At 33.0% G+C, this 20995-nt stretch overlaps 1 protein-coding gene across 1 annotated transcript; it reads right to left on the minus strand.

The window, feature by feature from the left end:
* Positions 1-8017: 8017 nt before the first annotated feature.
* LOC111408060 (aspartic proteinase-like protein 1) lies at positions 8018-20929 on the minus strand. The gene is made up of 11 exons (XM_023037825.1): positions 20803-20929; positions 19445-19872; positions 19183-19339; positions 18981-19063; positions 18797-18893; positions 18595-18667; positions 18213-18419; positions 9171-9295; positions 8862-8963; positions 8679-8776; positions 8018-8459 (listed from the first exon to the last, which is right to left on the minus strand). Exons 2-11 carry the CDS (start codon positions 19756-19758, stop codon positions 8288-8290), a joined length of 1428 nt encoding a protein of 475 aa, XP_022893593.1. The 5' UTR covers positions 19759-19872; positions 20803-20929; the 3' UTR covers positions 8018-8287.
* Positions 20930-20995: the final 66 nt, after the last annotated feature.

Consider the following 20995-nt stretch of genomic DNA (forward strand, 5'->3'; position numbering starts at 1 on the left):
GGGCTACAACCTACTTATATGCAAGATGGGTACGTACAGCCAAATTTAGGATTTACTTTAGGGCCTGCTTTGGAGTTTTGGGTATGTCATGGGGAATTTTTGAGCCAATCAATTTTGAATGGTTTTAGTATCGATTTTTTAAGTGAAAATTACATCAAACCATACTTTAAATATTCAACATTCTAAAATCACGTTAGAAGTTTGATATTTCAAAAATCAGATATTTTATTAGTTAGTGAATATATATATATAAATTAATTATACAAAAACCCCAATAATCATCCTCTCCATTCTCACGCCATCTCTCACTTCTCTCCTCTTTAGAACTGGCTTATGCTCCCCTTTGATCGAGTGGGGGGAACGGGCATCTTCCATGATAGAACTGTGCTTGTAATTCATCTTCGTGATCATGGCATTGTACATTGTCGGTCGCCCTGTGATCAGCCCGACTAACGGCAACGTTGGCGCTCAAAGCTTCGCCATCGCAGTGGCATCGATCTAAACACCCAACTCACTTTCAACAGATAGATTTGGTTGATTGTGACCATTAAATTGATTAACTTGATGACAGTGGTGAGGTGGTGGTCATAAGTGTTGGTGTGGTCATAGATGACTTGGTTGATTGTAACCATTAAATTGATTAATCTGTGACTAATAAACGATATGTGACCAATTAAAAAGATAAATTATCGCCACAAAATAATGTGTGATCTAAAAATTTGTTAATATGTGACCGATAATTTGTGACTATATAATAAGTTGTTATTTATAATATTTGTAATTTGTAACCAATAAATAAATCATGATTTATAAGTTTTTTGATTTGTGACCAATGAACAAATTGTGACTTATAAAATTTTTAAGTTGTGATCATAAAATAATTTGATACATAAAATTTCTAATTTGTGACCAAAAAATAATAAGTGACTAACTAAATTTTTACTTTGTGATCAAATTGTATAGATCTATGACCTAAATATATTTAATTAATTAATTAAATCATAAATAAGTTCAAATAAAAATTTGATTTTTGAAATTTGAAATTTATTTTCTTGATTTTGAAATATGTGATATTTAAACTTTTACTTATCAGATTTTTCCATTTTTAAAGTAGTGCAACCTAGGAGTTCATTATCAACTGATTTTGCAAGTTTTTTTTAAGACAGTAAAATTACAGATATATTATTTAGTCCCCCTTTAGTGAAAAATAAAATTCAGATTTTAATATAAGTCAACATCTGCAACTAATTTTAGTCACATATTTTATAGGATCCACAACTTTTCATCTACATATTTCATCAACTTTTACGAAAATCTACTAAAAATCTAATTTTAATCCCCACCAAACATAACTTGGGGAATTTTTTAATTTTTAATTTTTTGTATGAATTTTTTTCTCGCAAGTGATATTTTACATATAAGGATTTTTTTAAAATAAAAGTTAATATTTTTTAACTAGTATTTTTTATTTATTAATAAATTTAACAATTGTAAGTTAACTTTGAACTTATTAAAATAATTTTTACACGTTAAGTATATTTTTACTTATAAGTAACTTTTTTTTATATTATATAAAAGAAACTTTTTGTCTTATTAATAGTATTTTTATTTTATAAATGTATTTTACACAAAGTGATTTATCTTAGAAGTAATTATTTACATATAACTATTTTTTTTAATTGTAAAATAATATTTTTCCTAATACATAATTTTTTTTAGTTAATGTATTTTTTTAGTTAATGTATTTTTATTTACAAGTTAATTTTGAACAAAATATGTTAGTTAAGAATATTTATTTCATAGAGGATAAAATTATAAGAGGGTATGAGAAATTGACACAATCTGCTAATTCGGTAGATTAAGAGAAACGGTCAAAATTATATTACATTGATTTAGGATGCATTCTAAACCATCCAAAATTGGTGTCCAAGCACCGATTTTTCGAATCCGTCATGAACTGTGCCACCCAAAATCAATCAAAACCAATTAGAAAAACTCTCAAGTAGGTCCTTAAACAAACAGGTATTAAACTATATAACATGGGTAACATGTCATTTTAGATCGAATAGAGATTAACTTAACCCCCTATTTGGCTCAACTACAAGAGTGAATTAAAATATATGAAAGAATATAAATGAGTTGGGTCGAGCAGATTCGCGAGCTAAAATCAAGGATTAGCTCGAGCTTTAGCACCAGACCGGCTCTTTTTTTATTACACCTCCATGGCAGCCAGCTACCTGCTTGCTTAAACCTCCTACAAGCTAGCCTTCAGGTTGCCACCTCAAGCAGGCAGCTGAAGGGATGTGGCCCGTGTCATAGGCCATTTTGGGCCTGCCATATGGCTGGCTTAGGCTCAGCTCGTCACCTAAAAATGTGGCTCAACTTGAGTTGACAAGTCAAATTGACACTTTAAATATAAGTTAAAATTTAATTTTAATCATACATTTCATCGACTCACAATTTTTCAACCATACATTCTATCAACATTTTTCAAAATTTTTTGAAAATTTGATTTTATCTAAATCAAACAGAGTCTTAGTTCTATTTAGTATTTTGCATAGTTGGTAATCAGAGTGGAAGTATATTTTATTTTATTTTAAGTTTTAAATTTAAATCTTCTTAAAAATTAAAATATATTAAAAATAAATAAGTAAATGAATGGTAAATGAAGATATTCGATCCCCCTCCCTATTTCTAGAAAATCTTCGATGGACAAGGAACAAAATGTTTGTCTGTGTTCCCTTGCCATCTCTATAAATATAATCGGACAAAAATAATTCAAGGTTTTTTATCCTCTTCTAAACACCTTTATGAGATGAGCTTAAACAGTATTATTAATAGGGAAAAAATTATTTGAATTGAGATACATTAATATACTTATATGTAAATAAGTAAATTTTAAAATGAATTAACTTTTTCATTAATTAAAGTCAATAAAAAGTGAGTTACTTATTTTTATAATAACATAAAGTTACTTTAAAATAGTTACTTTATGGATAATTGGCACAATATCTCCTGACATTTGCCTCTTTTGTAGGTTACTCTCATAACTTTTCATTTTGGTGAAAAACTTCCTAAATCAACTAAACATTATGAAATACAATATTTTCCTCATTTTATTCATAAATGAAGAATTTACACTCATTTTAAATTAAAAATAATAATAATAAACAATTAATTCATCCATAACTTCATTTTTCAAAAAGTGCGAAAGAGTCCTATTAAAAAAATTAAAAAAATTAAAATTTAAAAAGAAAAAAAAATCTTTTCTCTCCTCGTCCTCTTGCCCCCAACAACATCATTAATTCCTCAATGAGTTGTTTACAAATGGTGGAGTATACATCAATTGGCATAGGTCCTTGAAAGCATACACTTTAAACTTTCGAGGACCTATGCTAGAAGCATACAACTTTACATAAAGAAACAAATCTTCATTCTGATATCAATATTTTTGCAGCTTTTTCATTCCGATATTATTAATTTCTCATGGGTTTTTGAAAATAGCAAAATTTGGGGGTCTACTCTACATCAAGTTCTAATATGTCGAATTCTGATTCATGGCCTTCTTCATCGAGCAATGGAGGAAATTCTAGGATCCCCTTTCTACCCTTCGATTCTTCAACTCCTACGTTTAATCCCTACTTGAATACCCTCATATTGTAACTCGCCAACAATTTTGTTGTTAGCCCTCGAAGGGCCAATCAGCGAGCTAAGCTTGTTACCGACGAAGCGAAGGAAGTTGTGAACCATTCTTCACATCCAGGCTCGCTACAGGTTGTCAATAAGAGCATGTGGGGAAAATAAGTAAAATGTGATTCTATAATTGAATTAGTTATGAAGTAGCCATTAAGGAATCGCCACCTATTTCCTCTCCAAAATTACCAGATTATCCCAATACTTGGAGGAAAATCTATAAATATCCACTCATTTGAAGAAGAAAGCATGCAATTCAAATATCTTCCTCTTAAATAGTTATTTCCCTTCTTGTTCTAATAGAAACATCTAAACTAGTGAATTTATAAGGTGATATTCATAGTTGATACGAAAATTTGTTGATTGTATTTGTATTTCATCTTTGATTGTAATTGTTTCATCAAATAAATTGTTTGATCCTATTTTTACTGTCAATCAATTGGCTCCACGTATGGAAAATTTGAGCAAAGTAAACCATTAAATTAGGTTACATTATAAAAAGTCCAAATTCTTCGAAAATTTAGAATCATGAGTCAAACTGAAGAGAAATTGGAGCAGATAAAGACATCAGAAGTGGAAGTTAGAGAAGGTACCGATTGTCCACCAGATAGTGTTATCAATCCTAAGCGGTAGAGAGAGGAAACTTCGACAGAGGTGCAGGCTGACATTTCATCCTTACAGTGTCGCTGCTTGTTAAAGAAAATGTCAACTACAAAACTATCTAAGAGATGGCAAAAAGTTTGAGAGTGTTGATAGTGAAAAACATTTTTTTACGAGCAAAACTATAGAATACTAAAAAAAAGGTGTATCGGAGAAATTGGAGTAAAATAAACAAATTCTATAGTTGGTAACTTTTTGCTACTAGTCTTACTTTATATATACGGATATTTCTATCCATGTCGACCGCTTTTATGTAAACTCATTTACTATGTTTTGGGTTTCATCCCACTAGGTGGATCAACCAAGGTCCAAACTTTGTCTACATATATTGAATTCATCTTCCATAGCTCCTGCCATCCCTTTAAATCAACAATTGACTTTATTTTTACATAATTAATAGGTTCATCATCCTCGATTAGTAAAGTGAATTCCTACATTCTAAGAAGTCGAATGATCTTACTAGATTTATGCGCAGCTGACGTGTCCTCAAGAGTCTATACTTATTAATCAAGAATTTATCCCTCAACAAGTGTGAAATCAAACTTAGGTTCATCTACTTGATCAACTATATGTTGATTCTTGAACTCCTTCAGATTCTAATTTTCTCCTAGAATTTACTCTTTCTCTAGAAAGACGAAATGTCTTGAAAAAAAGAAATTCTTTGTAATGAAATTATAAAATTGATATCCAAATGTCACTTTTAAATATCGCACAAATATGTATCTATCGAACTTAGATTCTAGCTTATTTGATTTAGTGCACTTCATATGAGTGTCATGGCTCAAATTTTATATGAAACAAGTTGAACTTTCTTCCTTTCCATAACTTGTAAGGAGTTTTTTCAATCGATTTAGATGAGACATGATCAAGTGTGTAAAATGAAACAATCAGTACATAACTCTAAAATAATTTTGGGAAGCCATTTTGGGAGGCTTGCATGGCTCATTATAGACCACACCATATCCAGTAGTGCAAATTCTTCCTTTCAGATACACCATTATTTTGTGGTGTGTATGGCGAAGTCCACTGCAAAAAAATCTCATTTTCCTTTAGACAATTTGAAAATTAATCTTTAAGATATTCTCTACCTCAATCAAAACTTAATATGAGAATACATTTACCTAATTGTTTCTCTACTTCTAGCTTGAATATCTTGAACCTTTCAAGAGCTTCATGGTTGAATTTCATGAAGTATAAATAATCATTTCTGTAATAGTCATCAACAAAGGCGATGAAATAATATAGACCCCATCTAACAACAATTGACATGGGTCGACATACATCACTATGTATCAAGCCCAATGATGTCTCCTCCTTTTTCTTGCCTTTTCAATTAATCTAGTTTCAACATTTATCCTATACTAGTTATCACATATGCCTAAAAAAATTGAACATGCGACCCATAATATCTAAACGGATTCCCAGGTCCAAAATAATAAGAGCTCACATGCCCAAAATAACAAGAATTAAAACTAATCATTTAACCCTTTTACATGATCGAATCAATAATCATCCACTAAATATGCATTCATCATATAAATGTATTCCTATATAATTTATAATATTATCTATGAATATATTTCAAAATTTTAACAATTAAGGCCGTCTAAATTAATTTAGATAGATATATGGGAACACCTAATAAATTGATTGAATTAATCAATTAATTTAATTATAGAGTTTATTTAATGAAAATTAAATTTTAATTAAATACCAAATTAGAGTCTAACTCTAATTCTACAATTTCTAGGATGAGTTTATTTAAATAAAATCAATTTTAATTAAATACCAATCTAACTCTAATTCCAAAAATTAAAGTGTGGATTTATTTAATTAAAATTAAATTTCAAAACCAAATTACAGTCCAACTCTAATTCCAAAATTCTAGAATGAATTAAATTAATATTTTGATTTTGAATAATACTCCTAAATAAGATAAAATACAATTTAGGGTCAAAGTTCTAAATTTAAGTTAAAAATCAATTTTATGAATAATTTTTCAAATTGTAAATCTTAAATAAAATTTTAATTTGGGTCAAAATTGAAACAATAAGTCAAAACTTTTTTAAAATCAAATTTATATCCTTTTTCAAAATTGCTTTCAAATTTTCGAAAATTACATTCCAACCTAATTTTAAAATTATAAATAGGGCCTTCCAATTTCATAAATTGTAGAACAAGCCCTTTTCTTTAAACTTTGCAAACTAGCCCCTAATTTGAAATTTCAATCAGGGGCCTACAATTTCAGTAATTATATCAACTGCCTCGACCCAAATCAAACCCAAACCCTAAACTTATGCCGCGACTTCACAAGGCCGTGCCGTAGATATCAAAAGTGACGATTCACCATCAATTAGACAATGCACGGTGCACTACAAAGGCAACAGCCCATGCACTACTGCATAATAGCCGACACTGCTGCTACTATTAGCAGCAACACCCGTCACTGTAAGCTGCAAAGCAGAGCCTGCTGCTTTGCGCGCTACCTATGATAGCAATGACTACTATCATCACTAACCCACTCGCCTCCAACCCGATTTATCGACCAAATTTTTATTTTTAATTTTTTATCAAAAGTAGATTTTAGAAGGTAAAAATAATTTTCTTAAAAACTAGAAAGAATAAAATAATATCAATTATTAATTATTCTAAGATTCAAAAATAAATTCTAACAAACATAAGGTCGGCTTTGATACAATTATTGGGAATTTAAATATATATGAGCAACGGAATTTTTAATTGCAACTCTTTTCAAGAATCTTCTTTATGTTTAGATAGATTGAAATTGTGATTAGAATAATACCTTTAGTGAGAAAATCAATCTTCCACCAAAGGGAAGCAAATGTACCCAACTTACATCAACCAATTGTTTGGCTACAAAAGGAGGAGGTTCAAACTCTGAAAGTCAAAGATGAAGCAAGGAGTTTCCTACCTATATTTTCATGGTAACGTACTGTTCAAATTTTCAAATTTATAACATTCAGGACTCTGTAATTAATAATTGTTTGCAGAAAAACTCAAATCAAAATAAATATGAGAAAAATGAAAAGAAAAACAATAGAGAGAGTGTTTGATGAGTCAAAAATTGAGTCGATTAACAACTCACTTTCAACAAATAAACTAATTTACAATCTTGCCACGTATACATAATCTCTGAACATAACTATTTATATTGTGCCATTACCAACACACCATTGGACAGTTTTTTTCTTTTTTTTTTTCTTTTAAGTTTTACCTCCATTTTTTTGAAAGCAAAGGGAATGTCAAAATCGATATAAGGGAATGAATATACATTGATTGTAGTAAAGATAAAGCCCTTGTCTAGGCTCCATTAAAAATATATTTTGGAGAAAAATATATTTAAAAATAGTAAATTTTTAGAGAATGTATTGTTAAAAAATAGAGTTGAATTTACCTATAATAATATTTTACTGAAAAACGTATGATTAAAAAGATGAGAGAGAAAAATATATTTTTAAAATGGAACCACACCATGGGCAAAATATATATCAATAGTCAAAATAAAATCCTTCGAAGAAATTTTCTCATTGTATATTTCATTCATTCATATATTTGGTATTTGATATGCCGGAACGCGTAGTTAACAGTTACGAAGAAGCATTCGAGTTTCATTTATGTTACAAAGTTAAAACAAGAAAAGAAATTGTGAAAACAAAATGGGATATCAGCTGTAGGCAAATCTATTGATTAGATGACAGATGTATTCACATAAGACATATCCATATAAATTGGTTATGCTCAAACAAAAACTGTCACCTATTCACATTTGTAACGGAACTTGGATAAACTTTAAGACACTGGAAAACCTAATGCTCAGTACGATTCTTTTTGTACTCCGATCAAACCAGTGCGATATCCCATAGCATATTACTATACTTTTGCCTAAAACCATCTTAACTAGCATTGGTTTTTATTATATCGGTTGGAGTTCTTGCTCGGGAACAGCAGAATCAACAGGCTTGTATGTAACTAAAGATTGTTCCCTTCTCCTCCAAAGAAACCATAGCCCAGAAGCCAATAATCCTAATACTATCAAAACAACGGATGTTGAAACTATAGTCACCGAATGTTGCTGCCACCATGTCCTGAATCATTGCAGCAAAATTCGGCATTAATGGAGAGATATACTGTATCATTTTTATACTAAAGAAAGAATACAAGTGCCCACTAAAAGAATATCCTCATCTTGAGTTTCGATATCCGGGTTTTACATGTCAAAGTAACCAGCCAAACACCAGGTGGGGGGGGTGTAGAAAGGTTTGCGCAGGCAGTTGAAGAGACAAACACAACATTGTAAACATTACCTCTCTGGTGGGGGCTCAATTTTCCATTTAAACAATTTGTAACTTCCAAAGCTATCAGGAAGATGCACACGATTTTCATTCAACCTGGCAATAATATCCTGCCATTAAAGTAGAAAACATGAGAAGTCATTGAATGTGAACAAGCGAACAAAGTTTTCTGCTGTTGAAGCAAGCAAAATTCACCATTGCACTCGCATTAGCAATGTAATCATCAGATTGAGGTGGGAAAATCCCCCATCTAATGAGGCTATCGTTCCCTTTAGACGTGAAATTCATCAAGCGAACCTGTAAAATTCATTCCAAAGTCAGCCTGAGGTAACTTCGTATAACATGCAAGAAATAAAGATGAGTAATTCTAATTTAGGTTTTAACAAATACATAATCATTTAAATGCAATTAATAACACCTGCATGATTGGCAACTTGAATTAATTTTCCTAAGAAACATTGTGCATATTAACTCCTGCAAGATTAGCAATTTGAATTTATCTACCTGAGAAACATTAACAGCCAGCTCCTCTGAAATGAACTTGGCAAGCTCTGAGATGTGAGGCTTCAAGTCTGAGTATTTCACACTCAATGACATATAAAATGTAATGAGTCCTATTTTAATCACCCCTGCAGATTGAAGATCAAGTAAAACCCAGTAAAATCAAAGAATCATCAGCAATATACAGAATTAACAAATATCAATTGCCTGTGTAAAGCTCAAATTACTATCATCATTTGACACCATTAGAATCTATAATCATCCACTAAAGGCACGAATTTCTTCAGACGTGTAACTATGTTTAACAACTATCTCCTTTCACTAATGAAATCTAATCTACAAATCAGCAAAAAATACTTCACAGATAATAAATATAGGTGGTGAATGCATGTGGAAGATAGCATGATACCCAGATATAATTTCACATTCACTAGCATCTGGTAGCCATTAATTATGTATAAAACCAGTGGAGCGCCCCAGATCAGCCCAACTACAAAACTCAGAAAAATCATGATAACCAATACCATTGACAGAATTTGGATAGATCAAGAGGTAGATGTATTTTTATGCTACAATTCAATAAGCTGCTCATTATTGATCCACTAGAATATGCATTGTATCTTGTTGATCACAGCACTACGTAATAAATTAAAACTTTTTTCAGTCGAACTTGATGGGAAATGAAGAAACCTGGTACGATAACCATTCCCTGTCATTCCAATCACCAATCACCCAGATGATCGTACAGCATACAAACTCTTGAACTAAATCACCAATAAGAAAGCAACGCAAGGTATTTTTTGCTTAAGGCAAACAACACCACATAAGCATGTCCCAATTACCGTCATCATTCCCCTTAGTTTCTTTCAAATTATTATCATCTCAACTGTCAGCATATTACTTCTTTTATTATTTTCCATTCTAGTATGGATACACATCCATTTTAATAACTCATTGAACTTAAATCAAATACTCTGAATAATAATATAGTAACTGGTCTAATACATACAACTTTCTTTTAAACTCAGAGGGTAAAATCTTCTCACAGTAAATTGATAGAGCATATCTAAATTTTGTCAAATCCAGTACAATCTCTAATGCATTTTACCATTGTAGAAATCCCGAGATTATGGGAGATTAAGGGATTGATTTGTATTGATTGTGGTTGATTGTATAACCATAATTAGATTAGGTAATTTTTCTCTTTCCAAGTTTAGGAAGTTACCTCGTTGGTTCCTTCCTATACTATATATTGAGACTCTGAGATTGTAATTATAAGTGAAAAAGTAGAATATAAATCTTTTATACTATCGTTCCAATTTACATGGTATCAGAGCTAGAGTCTATCCTAGCCTACCACGCAGTCGATGGAGGAAAATGCCACCAACAATAAGTAGTCAACAACCTCAGAGACACCCAACAGTGAGGTTGAATCCCTTTCCACCATGGGCTCAGATGGACTATATAATTCCTCTTTCCAACTCACGTTTGAAAAGTTGAATGGAAAAAATTATCGAGAATGGGCTCAGTCAATAAAACTCATCTTTGACGAAAAGAGGGAGCTAGGATACATTTCCAGAGAGAAGAAAAAGCCCGCCTCAACCGACATCAAACTTCAACAAAAACGAAGGTGGCTGGTTAATTCCATGAAACCTCCAATTGGAAAGACTTATCTATTTCTACCGATGGCAAAGAAAGTGTGGGATGCCGATCGAGACATTTGTTCACACACTAAAAATTCCTCCCAAATTTTTGAGATTAAAACTAAAAGCCAACAGACGAAGCAAAAAGAGAGAGATGTGATAGACCACTACCTAGAGATGTCTTCACCAAGAATAGAGGCGGAGTCCAGTGCACGCACAGGCCTGCACTGAACTTTGGGTCCAGCTCAATTCAATTCAATTTTTTTTTTGTTCTTTTTTTTTTTTTATCCCCATTTAATTTTATTTTTTTTTTTTTTTTTTTTTTTTTTTTTTTTTTTTTTTTTTTTTTTTTTGAGGTAACTCTACAAGCTACCAATTTATGGGATGTTTGGGAGTGTTTTTCACTCAAAAAAATTGATTTTTTGACCGTTATTTAACTATTTCTGACGTACCTTTTGACTTTTTCTCTCCCAGGTGATCCTCACTTTTCTCTTAACGGTAAAAAAATAAATTCTCAAAATCCTAACCCTACAGGGCCTTAAAATAAAATATTCAAATTCTACATTAATTAATTTTTCTTATATCTACAACCTCAATCCAATACAATCAAAATACCAGATCTCACTCGATTACAGTTCTTCAAAATCCTAATTTCTACTCAATTGCATTGTTGTCGCAAGTCTTTACTAAAATAAACCCTAAATCCCGTATTCAACCTTTGTAGTCATCTTCCAATCGTCCGAAGGCAAGGAGTTGTAATCCAACTATTATTGAAAACTCAAATCGTTGTTTAACCACGGTTTCTACCAAAACACAGCCAAAGCTTGATGCTAAAGCATCTCTTGAGATGTTAGACAGCAAAATTTTGAAATCTTGTATATAAATTCTTGTGGATATTAGTCCGTGAAGATGATGATAAATTATCCATGCCTTTCAAAGCTCTAAACCAAGTAGGAATCTATAATTTCTATATGTTTTCTCGTTGCTTTCCTATGTTGAATTCTTAGAATGAAAATTTTTGGGTTGTCTTCAGCTTTTTGTGTTTAAATAGATGTTTCCAGTGGAAGTACACAAGGGTTCATTGTATCTTGATTCGAATTAGAATTCAGAAGTGCAATTTGTGAATATTCAGTTTAAATGTGAATGAAATCATTTTGGAACTCCACAAAATTTGAGCTAGCGAACCCAATGAAATAATTGCAATGACATTTTTTGTACTGTGCTGTCTAGCACTGCAAAGTTTTCAACTTTTGGCTTCTATTGTAAAATGTTTCCCTAAGTTATACTAGTAAAAAGATTGTATTTACAATTTTTGTTAAAATGATAAATAATACTATACTGCAATTGATAGACTGTGTATCAAAATGTACTTTTGGCACGTAATTCTAGCATACTTGAGTAGCTTAAGGAGTTGACTAAATTGTGCCCGCACTAAACAATTTTCAGGCTCTACCCCTAACCAGGAACTCGATCGCAACGTTGATGAAGAATGGGATTGCCCGACCGATGGTGTATGGTATCGGAAGAAGCTAAAAACGAACAGGCATACGAATTCCTAGCCGGGCTTAATAGGAAGTTAGATGATGTAAGAGGTAGAGTTTTTGGCCGACAACCCCTACCATCATTTCGTGAAGCTTTTGCCGAAGTTCGCAATTGAAAAGGGAAAAACTCTGGGCTTAAAGAAGCAACTGGTCTACGTTATTATCAAAAGACCTTGGGCTTGGTAGGTCAGCCCAATTACCCAAAGGTTATCGGTCAACCCAATTTCCTAGAGGACCAGCATTAAATTGAGCTAAATGGCTTGGGCCTAGTGAAAAATGGGCCTGATTTCTAAAAGAACGCCCACTAACGGGTTTGACCCAAAACAACAGAGGAGACATGCTTGGTAGGATCCTTGTTGCAAATCAGGGCATGAAGAAGATACATGTTTGGATCTACATGGAAAACCAGCTAATTGGAGACCAAGATAATAACAGAAATTAGGGTTATCAAGCAGTTGATCCTCTCGAAGAAAAAATAACTCTACTCAGAGCGATACATTCAATCTTGAACAATTGGAGCAACTATATAAAATATTTAAGTTTCCAATCATCGGGTTCATCAAGTTCACTAGCCCATAAAGGTAATTTTTTTAGAGCATTACGTACAATTACTCAATCAAAAGCACCCTGGATTATCGACTCAGGTGCGTCTGCATATGACGGGCTCCTACCACCTTTTCTTCCACACATTCAACTTGTCGTAGCAATATCAAAGTTAAAATCACACACGGCTCACTCTCACCTGTAGCAGGAAAAGGGAGCGTTTTGAATCTCTAATTTTATAACCCTGGAGTCCGTTCTTCACATTCCAAATCTATCTTGCAACTTACTGTCAATTAGCAAATTAATAAAAAATTTCAATTACTTAGCTAAATTTTTCTGTCTTATTGTATTTTTCAGGATCTATCATCGATGATTGATAATTACAAGGAATGTAGGGGACTTTACTACTTTGAGGAGTTGGATGTGAGTAAGCATAATTAAATTGTCACTTATGATTCTGTTTTTGTTCCTACGTGAACTTTTGTTATGATATTTCAGAATGGGTCATCCCAACTTTCAGTATCTACATCATGTATTTCCTTTTCTAATAAACTGACATTTGATATCCAATGTGAGAATTGGTAACTGGCAAAATACCATCATACCACTTTCCTAAAATCTACATACAAACATTCGAAACCATTCACAGTGATTTATGTGGTCCTTCACGAATTCAAATTGAACACACACAAAATGGTTTGTAACATTTATAGATGACCATAATAAAATTTGTTGGGTTTACCTCCTAAAAAAAATTCGGATGTCCAAATTGTATTTATAAATTTCCATTCAATTATTCAAACACAATTCCAGAAACAAATTCAAGTATTGCGTACTGACAATCAAAACTGTTTTGAAAGAATATCTCCAAAAACATTGAATAATTCATCAAAATTCTTGCGTCAATGCTCCCCAACAAAATGGAATTACTGAGTGGAAAAATAAACACCTCCGTGATATGGCTCGTGCCTTGATATTCACCACAAATATGCCTAAATTTTTTAGGGAGATATCATTTTAACATCGGCCTATCTTATTGATTGAATGCCCAGTCGTACTCTCTAATTCAAATCACTTCTCAAAATATTTCAGGAATTCTTTTCTAATTCCCGTCTTGATTCGAGCTTGCCCCTCCAAATATTCGATTGTAATGCCTTCGTCCATATACATTCTCATCACCGAAGTAAACTCAATCCTCGTGCACTAAATGTGTTCTACTTAGATATTCATCTACCCAAAAGAGCTACAAATGCAATATCCATCCACGAGAAGAATATTTGTTAGCATTGACATCACGTTTTTCGAAAGAACCTATACTACAAAAAGCCCTCTCTTCAGGGGGAGAATCTGAGTGAAGAACGGTTCTCAAATAAAGATCAGTTCTTCGACTTTAATCTCTCTCCTACTGAACCTACCATAAACACTAAATCAATCACTATTCCTTGTCCTAACATGCCATTTACAAAGGAAAACTTCAACTCAAGGGGAGATGCACGAAAGCAAGTTAGCAAGGAGAGATCAATTTACTTAAGAAAGCTAAAGTCAATGAATAAAGAGAACCTCACACCTGAAGCATCAAAAAAGTTAGAACCGATGATAGTTCTAGATCTCCATGAGGCTCCTTCAGATAAAAATGAGTCCTCAGAAAGTGATCAACCTATTGCTCTCAAAAAATAGCCTTCGTCATGTACCATCATCTGATCTCAAAATTTGTTTCATATGACGCTATCTGGAGGATTTCACACTTTCTCTTGTAACCTTGATAATACAGAAATTCCAAATAATATTCACCAAGGGAGAAACGGCCAATGGGGTGCGAATGTTTTTATGTGAAGTACAAATTTGATAAGACAATAGAACGATACAAAGCTCATCTTGTTGCAAAAGCATATACACAGACCCAATGCATTGACTATATGGAAACATTAGCTCTTATAGCAAAATTGAATACAATCCAAGTTATCTTTAGCAATAAATTTGGATTGGCCTCCTCAACAGCTTGACATTAAGAATGCTGTCCTAAATGAGGAATCAGAAGAAGAGGTCTTCATGACATTACCACAGGCTTCTATGAAAGCGATGAAGAAAATAAGGTGTAAACTAAAAAAAAAAATTGTACAGTCACAAACAATCACCGAGAGCATGGTTCGACAGATTTGCTAAAGTATTAAGAAGTCAAGGATATCGATAATGACAGTCAGACCACATAACGTTCTACCAACTATCTGAAATAGGGACGAAAACAATCCTAATGGTATATGTTGACGACATTATTGACAAGAGATAATGTAGTGGAAATAGAAAGGCTTAAAAAAGCTTAGCTATGGATTTCGAAGTAAAAGACTTGGGACAGATGCAATACTTATTGGGAATGGACGTAGCCAGATCAAAGAAAGGTATCACTGTTTCACAATGAATGTACATTCTTGATCTTCTAACGGAAACTAGTATGCATGGCTGTAAACCAAGTCACACACCAACAAAGGTAGGAAGAAAAGAAGAGAACATAGGAGAATCAGTTTAAAATGATAGATATCAGCAACTAGTGGGCAAACTGATCTCTCTCTCACACATTAAACTTGATATTACATTCACAGCTAGTGTGGTTAGCCAACATATGCACTCTCCAAAGGAAGCTCATTTAGAAGCAGTATACAGAATTCTCAGATATCTCAAAAAAACTCCTAGAAAGGGACTCTTCAAGAAAAATGAAAGAAAAGAAGTAGAAGTAAATACTAATGTAGATTGGCTTGCCTTAATAGAAGATTAACTATGGACTATTGTACCTTTGTATGGGAAAATTTGGTAGATTGGAGATGTAAGAAGCAAAATGTGATAGCCAGAATCAGTGCTGAAATAGAGTTTAGAGCTATCGTACAAGGAATATGCGAATGATTGTCGATAAAAGAAACCACTGGAAGTATTGTCGGACATGAAAAAACTTCCAATCAAACTCTATTGCAACAACAAAACAACTATCAACATCTCCCTTAATCCAGTTCGACATTATCGAACCAAACATGTGGAAGTTGACAGACATTTTATTAAAAAAAAGGTTGAAGATAGGACTATATGCATGACCTATGTGCCTACAAAAGAATAAAAGGCAGATATCTTCACCAACTGATTACTACAACGAAATTTCAAGGATTTCATTTGCAAGCTGGATATGGTCAACATTTACAATCCAACTTGAGGGGAAGTGTGGAAATCCTGAGATTATGGGAGATTAAGGGATTGATTTATATTGATTGCGTATGATTTTATAACCTTATTTAGATGATTTATATTCATTGTGTATGATTGTATAACCTTATTTAGATTAGGTAATTTTCCTCTTTTTCATGTTTGGAAAGTTACCTTGTATGATTGTATGTTTTAAGTTACCTAGGCTTGATTGTAATTGTAAGTGAGAAAGTAGAATGTAAATCTTTTATACTTTCATTCCAATTTACAACCATCTTCTCCTTTATGGTAATCAAGCCTAGGTAACTTAAAACATAATTCTCGGTTTTGAATTCACTGCCATCTTTGTTCTTAATACGACTAAATGAGATTTTAGGTATTTTAAATTCACAAACATCTTTGTTCTTCACTAATACGTGGATCCGTATATTCCATCTTAATATACTTACGTGTCCCTCTAAAATTATAATAAAGTCACATAAAACTAAAACCTAGCGATGGAAGTATATACAAGACTAGCCTCACTAAATTTCACACTTTATGCAGCTCCTTCGTATGTATGTTTAATCGTATCGATTAATCTAATTATAGGTTCTTTCTTTATAATATTCCAACCATAGCAATTCTCAAGTAACCTTATGATGTCATTTTGCTAAATAAAAATAATTATATCTACAAGTCTACCTTATTTTTCTACACCTTTTAATCAATTTTTGAAGTAGTAAGTTGCTTTCTAGTAGACCTTTAGAATAAACAAATCTAGTTCTGTAACACCTTGAGGATAAACTAAATCAAAGGACAACTTAAATTAAGAAGAGTGAATATATACTTCTCTCTTTTCTCATTGAATTCCCTATTTTTATAAGCTATCACAAGTAGTATGGCAGGTTTTGCAGCAGCCTATATGAAGATAAAACTTGGACATCAACTCTCTTGGTTACCGAGTTATTATCTCATATATAAGTCCAATATATCAGCTATTTTGAAAGGTAGAACGAACGTACTAATTACCCATCTACACACTTGAAGCACTATTCCTCCCTCCCTCTAGGTATTCTTCTTTTTGCTCCACCTAGGCGCATGTCTGTTATGCATTTTGGAGAAAATTCTTATACGAATTCCATCCGTTATACAATGTTTGTCAGAAAGGGGTGCAGTTATTATTGACTGAATGGCTGTAAAATTACCAATGTGCCCCTCCAAATAAAATTCAGTCAATAATTATTGCAAAGATGGGTCCCAAGTACCTTTGAACAGGCAAAAAATGTATTAAAAGTTGACCAAAATGGCTCCCAAACATGTGCTAACTGATAAATGGTGCTAGAATTAAAGATCCCATATCAGTGGATTTGATTTTCTCTGTATGCCACACTCTATTTTTGAATCTATTGACAAGTTCCTAATGTGCCTTAATATATTCCTGCAAGAGGTTATTAACCTAAATCTTTTGTATGGAGCAGTTAGAGGTTACATTGTAAAAGACATTGATATTGACTAAAATTGATGATCATAAAACATTGGATTTTTCCAATTTCGATCCTTTCTCCATGACTAGCTCAAAGAAAAAGACTATTTAACCCTTAAAGCACTGTCAACTGCACGTAATAGCACAGATGGCGAGCAAAGAAACATGAATTAGCAGGGATAATGTTAGTCCACTCAAGGATACAACCAGATAAGCATTATCCTCAATAAAAATGGGAACATACTCAATGGAAAACAGAAAAGAAATCGATAGTTGATGGCTTGATGCACAAACCTTTATTCCAACACTGATGTTTTCTTTAGTTTAGATCATCGAGATGTGAAGTTTAGGAAAGATCACTATGAGTACATAAGAGATTAGAAAGAGATTTATTGTGGATAGAAATTTAACACAAAGAATTGTTACAAAGAGGAGATGAAAATAAGTATGCTAGAAATGAGTAAAGTTGAATCTATAAATTCTGCGCAAACATGGGAATGCTGCCAAAAGAGAGGAGAGTGGATCATTTTCAATACACCTGAACTAATGGAGATGTAAATTAATGACAAAATATGGTAAACTATTGTCAACCTCCTAAGCTTTAGCAAAAATGCTTCTTGATCACAATAAATTCACATATAAGAGAGCAAAAAGAACCTTTCTGTACCTGGAATATCATATCGTGGCGGTTCCCTTGGAGCCAATCTAGGAGCCATATCTGTAGTAGTGTTTGTCGTATTTGAGATTGTAGGCAGCGGAGCAGGTGAAGTGGATATGTGAAGTCTCTCCCATATCTTGGAACAATCGGTCTTCCAGAAACCAATCTTCTCATGTTCACGATCATATGTTACTAGAGTATTGCGAACAACTATTCCTGTTACATGGCAAAGAATGTCGTGAAATCACAGGAATAAAAGTAATGGAGAAATTAAAGAAGATTGTCAATGATAATAGCAGTATGTAAGTGTGTGTGTGTGTGTGTGTGTGTGTATACATACATATGGACATTAAACAATTAACATTAAAGCACATGATAGTGATAAAAGTACCTCCGAGAAGAGTGGTCGGATCCTTCCCATTTTGGAAAACTCCAAGGCAATATGCACCACGCACCTTGGAGTGCTGTATTACAAAAATAAAGAAATAATGCGAGAAGAAACAGAAAAGAAATGTAATCATTAGCTATCACAGAGGAATATTTGATTTCAATGTCAATGCTTCAAAAAATATGAAGACAAGGATAGCACCTACCCTGAACAAGTAATTTTCAGGAGACATTGATAGTTTCTGTCCATTGTTAAATACCATGTCAACAGATGGAAAGGTTTTTGAGAGTTGTGAACTATCACTGAAGCAACACAAGCATTTAACTTATGAAACAAAAGTAACGAAAAGTGCATATTTTACTATTTAGATTGATTTTACAATATATTACCTAGAAGAACCAGAAAAGCAGATATCATTGTAATTTGGATCAGGACCTTTGATCTGTTTGAGGGAGTGGACTGACTTCATTATCTGAATGCATAACTAGAAAACATTAGAGTACGGAGGCACAATAATGATACAAAGCTTTGGATTAGCAGTATGATTCAGAAATAAAGAACAGGAAATAAATAAGTCAAGAAAAATCTTACGGCATCTTTAAATGCAGCAAATGCCGATTCAGGCAGGTATGCATAAGTTGTACCACTATCAAGAACGGTACCATGTTTACCATCAAAAACCTTAGGACTCAAAGGAAGCGCCTTACCAGCAACATGTATCTCCTTCAGATCAATATTGTAATATGGACTGTTACCACCCCAAAACTAGAGTAAATGTGTGAGATGTGACAAGTATATTTTGTGAGTAAAATACCTAACAAATTGTGATACTTTAACATTTCTCAAAACATACCTGCGATCAGGATCTGAACGGGCAAAAACCATGTCACTGGGAGGTATAATTCCACCAAGAACCATTGCTCCACCACCCACATCCATACCACCATAGCACAGGGAAAATGAGTCACTAATAACACCTTTATCAACAAGCTGATCCACAATACTAAGATCTCCATGACCCAGACCCATAATGCCATCAGCATGTTGACTGTAAAGGTCACCTGTTTCCATATTTTCACAGCCAAAAACAGCTCGTTGGGGTGGGAGTTCACTTTGGTTGCCGAAGGACACAATGTCCTCACCCAACACTCCACTGCTAGAACTCATTTCAGCATATTGCCTCTCATATGTACATTGCTCTCTATCATTATCACAGCTGCAATCAATATTGCACTTCACAGGTTGGTAGGTGCTTGACAGTTCTGGCTGAAACCTTGGATCCTATTGAAAGCAAAAAAAAATCTACGCAATTATTCAAAGAATATATAAACATAACACATGAAAAACATGCAGGATTATCATTAGGACCATCATACGTGCAGACCATCAATGAACTGGTCAGATTAACCGACCAAAGTTAGCTTCCATCATTATGTATTGAACAGAGGCAAAAGCCTCGACAAAGTGCAAATTTTACATGAAATATGAATAGTATGAAAAGCAAATAAAGAGTGGAAAGAAACCAAATATATCTTGCCAGTTGTACAAATCCTGTTCAACCCGTGAGTCTTGCAAGCCAAACTCAAGGACGGAAATTAGATATTCTTAGTTCAGAAAAGTAAAAGGCACGAGAAGTTTCAAAAAAATGAAAAAGAGATAAAAAGCAGAAAGAATTGTTATCCACAATTAAAAGCAAAATTATAAAACAAAGTATTAAAAGTTCCACCCGGTTTTGGTGAATGAAAATTGCTAGACCAAAGTTCCATTTGTCGATTTCTCCCACAAAAAATGGTAATCCATTGATATGGGATCCCTTCAACTGTTCCGTCGCTCTCTTTGGTTTTTATTCCTTCTCTTATTATTTTTGGCTACTCTATTTCCTTGGATGGTATTTTGATCGCTCTAGGCAATGAATAAGATCAACATACGGATCTAAAATGAGGAAATTTATATACCAAACACGAGATAGATCTTCTGAATACCTGGGCCATTTTCGAATAACCCAACTTTCGACTACCTTACTTTCACAATTAGTTTAAAAACCCCATCAATTATAATTTCCATCAAGATAGGTACACGAAATAATAAACTCTCAAATATGTTTGTAAAGGTCAAATAAGAAAAATTGCACCATAGCAACACCTCAACTTTCATTATAATACATTTATAGATTTGGTTGCACAAGTGACATTCAGAAAAATGAGGAATAACCTGATGCTTGCCACACAGTTCGCAGGTAGCACATGGAACATAAGTAACTGTACTTCCCGTGTCAACTATAAGAGCAAATCTCTGCGGAGGTGTCCCGATCCATAGCCGAGTCGTGTAATACCTACAATATCATAATTACCCCCATCCCACCCATCAGATCATATCTCATACATAAAATCATAAAAATTCTATC

This window comes from Olea europaea, chromosome 13 (assembly GCF_002742605.1).
Source record: "Olea europaea var. sylvestris chromosome 13, O_europaea_v1, whole genome shotgun sequence".
Classification (NCBI taxonomy): domain Eukaryota; kingdom Viridiplantae; phylum Streptophyta; class Magnoliopsida; order Lamiales; family Oleaceae; genus Olea; species Olea europaea.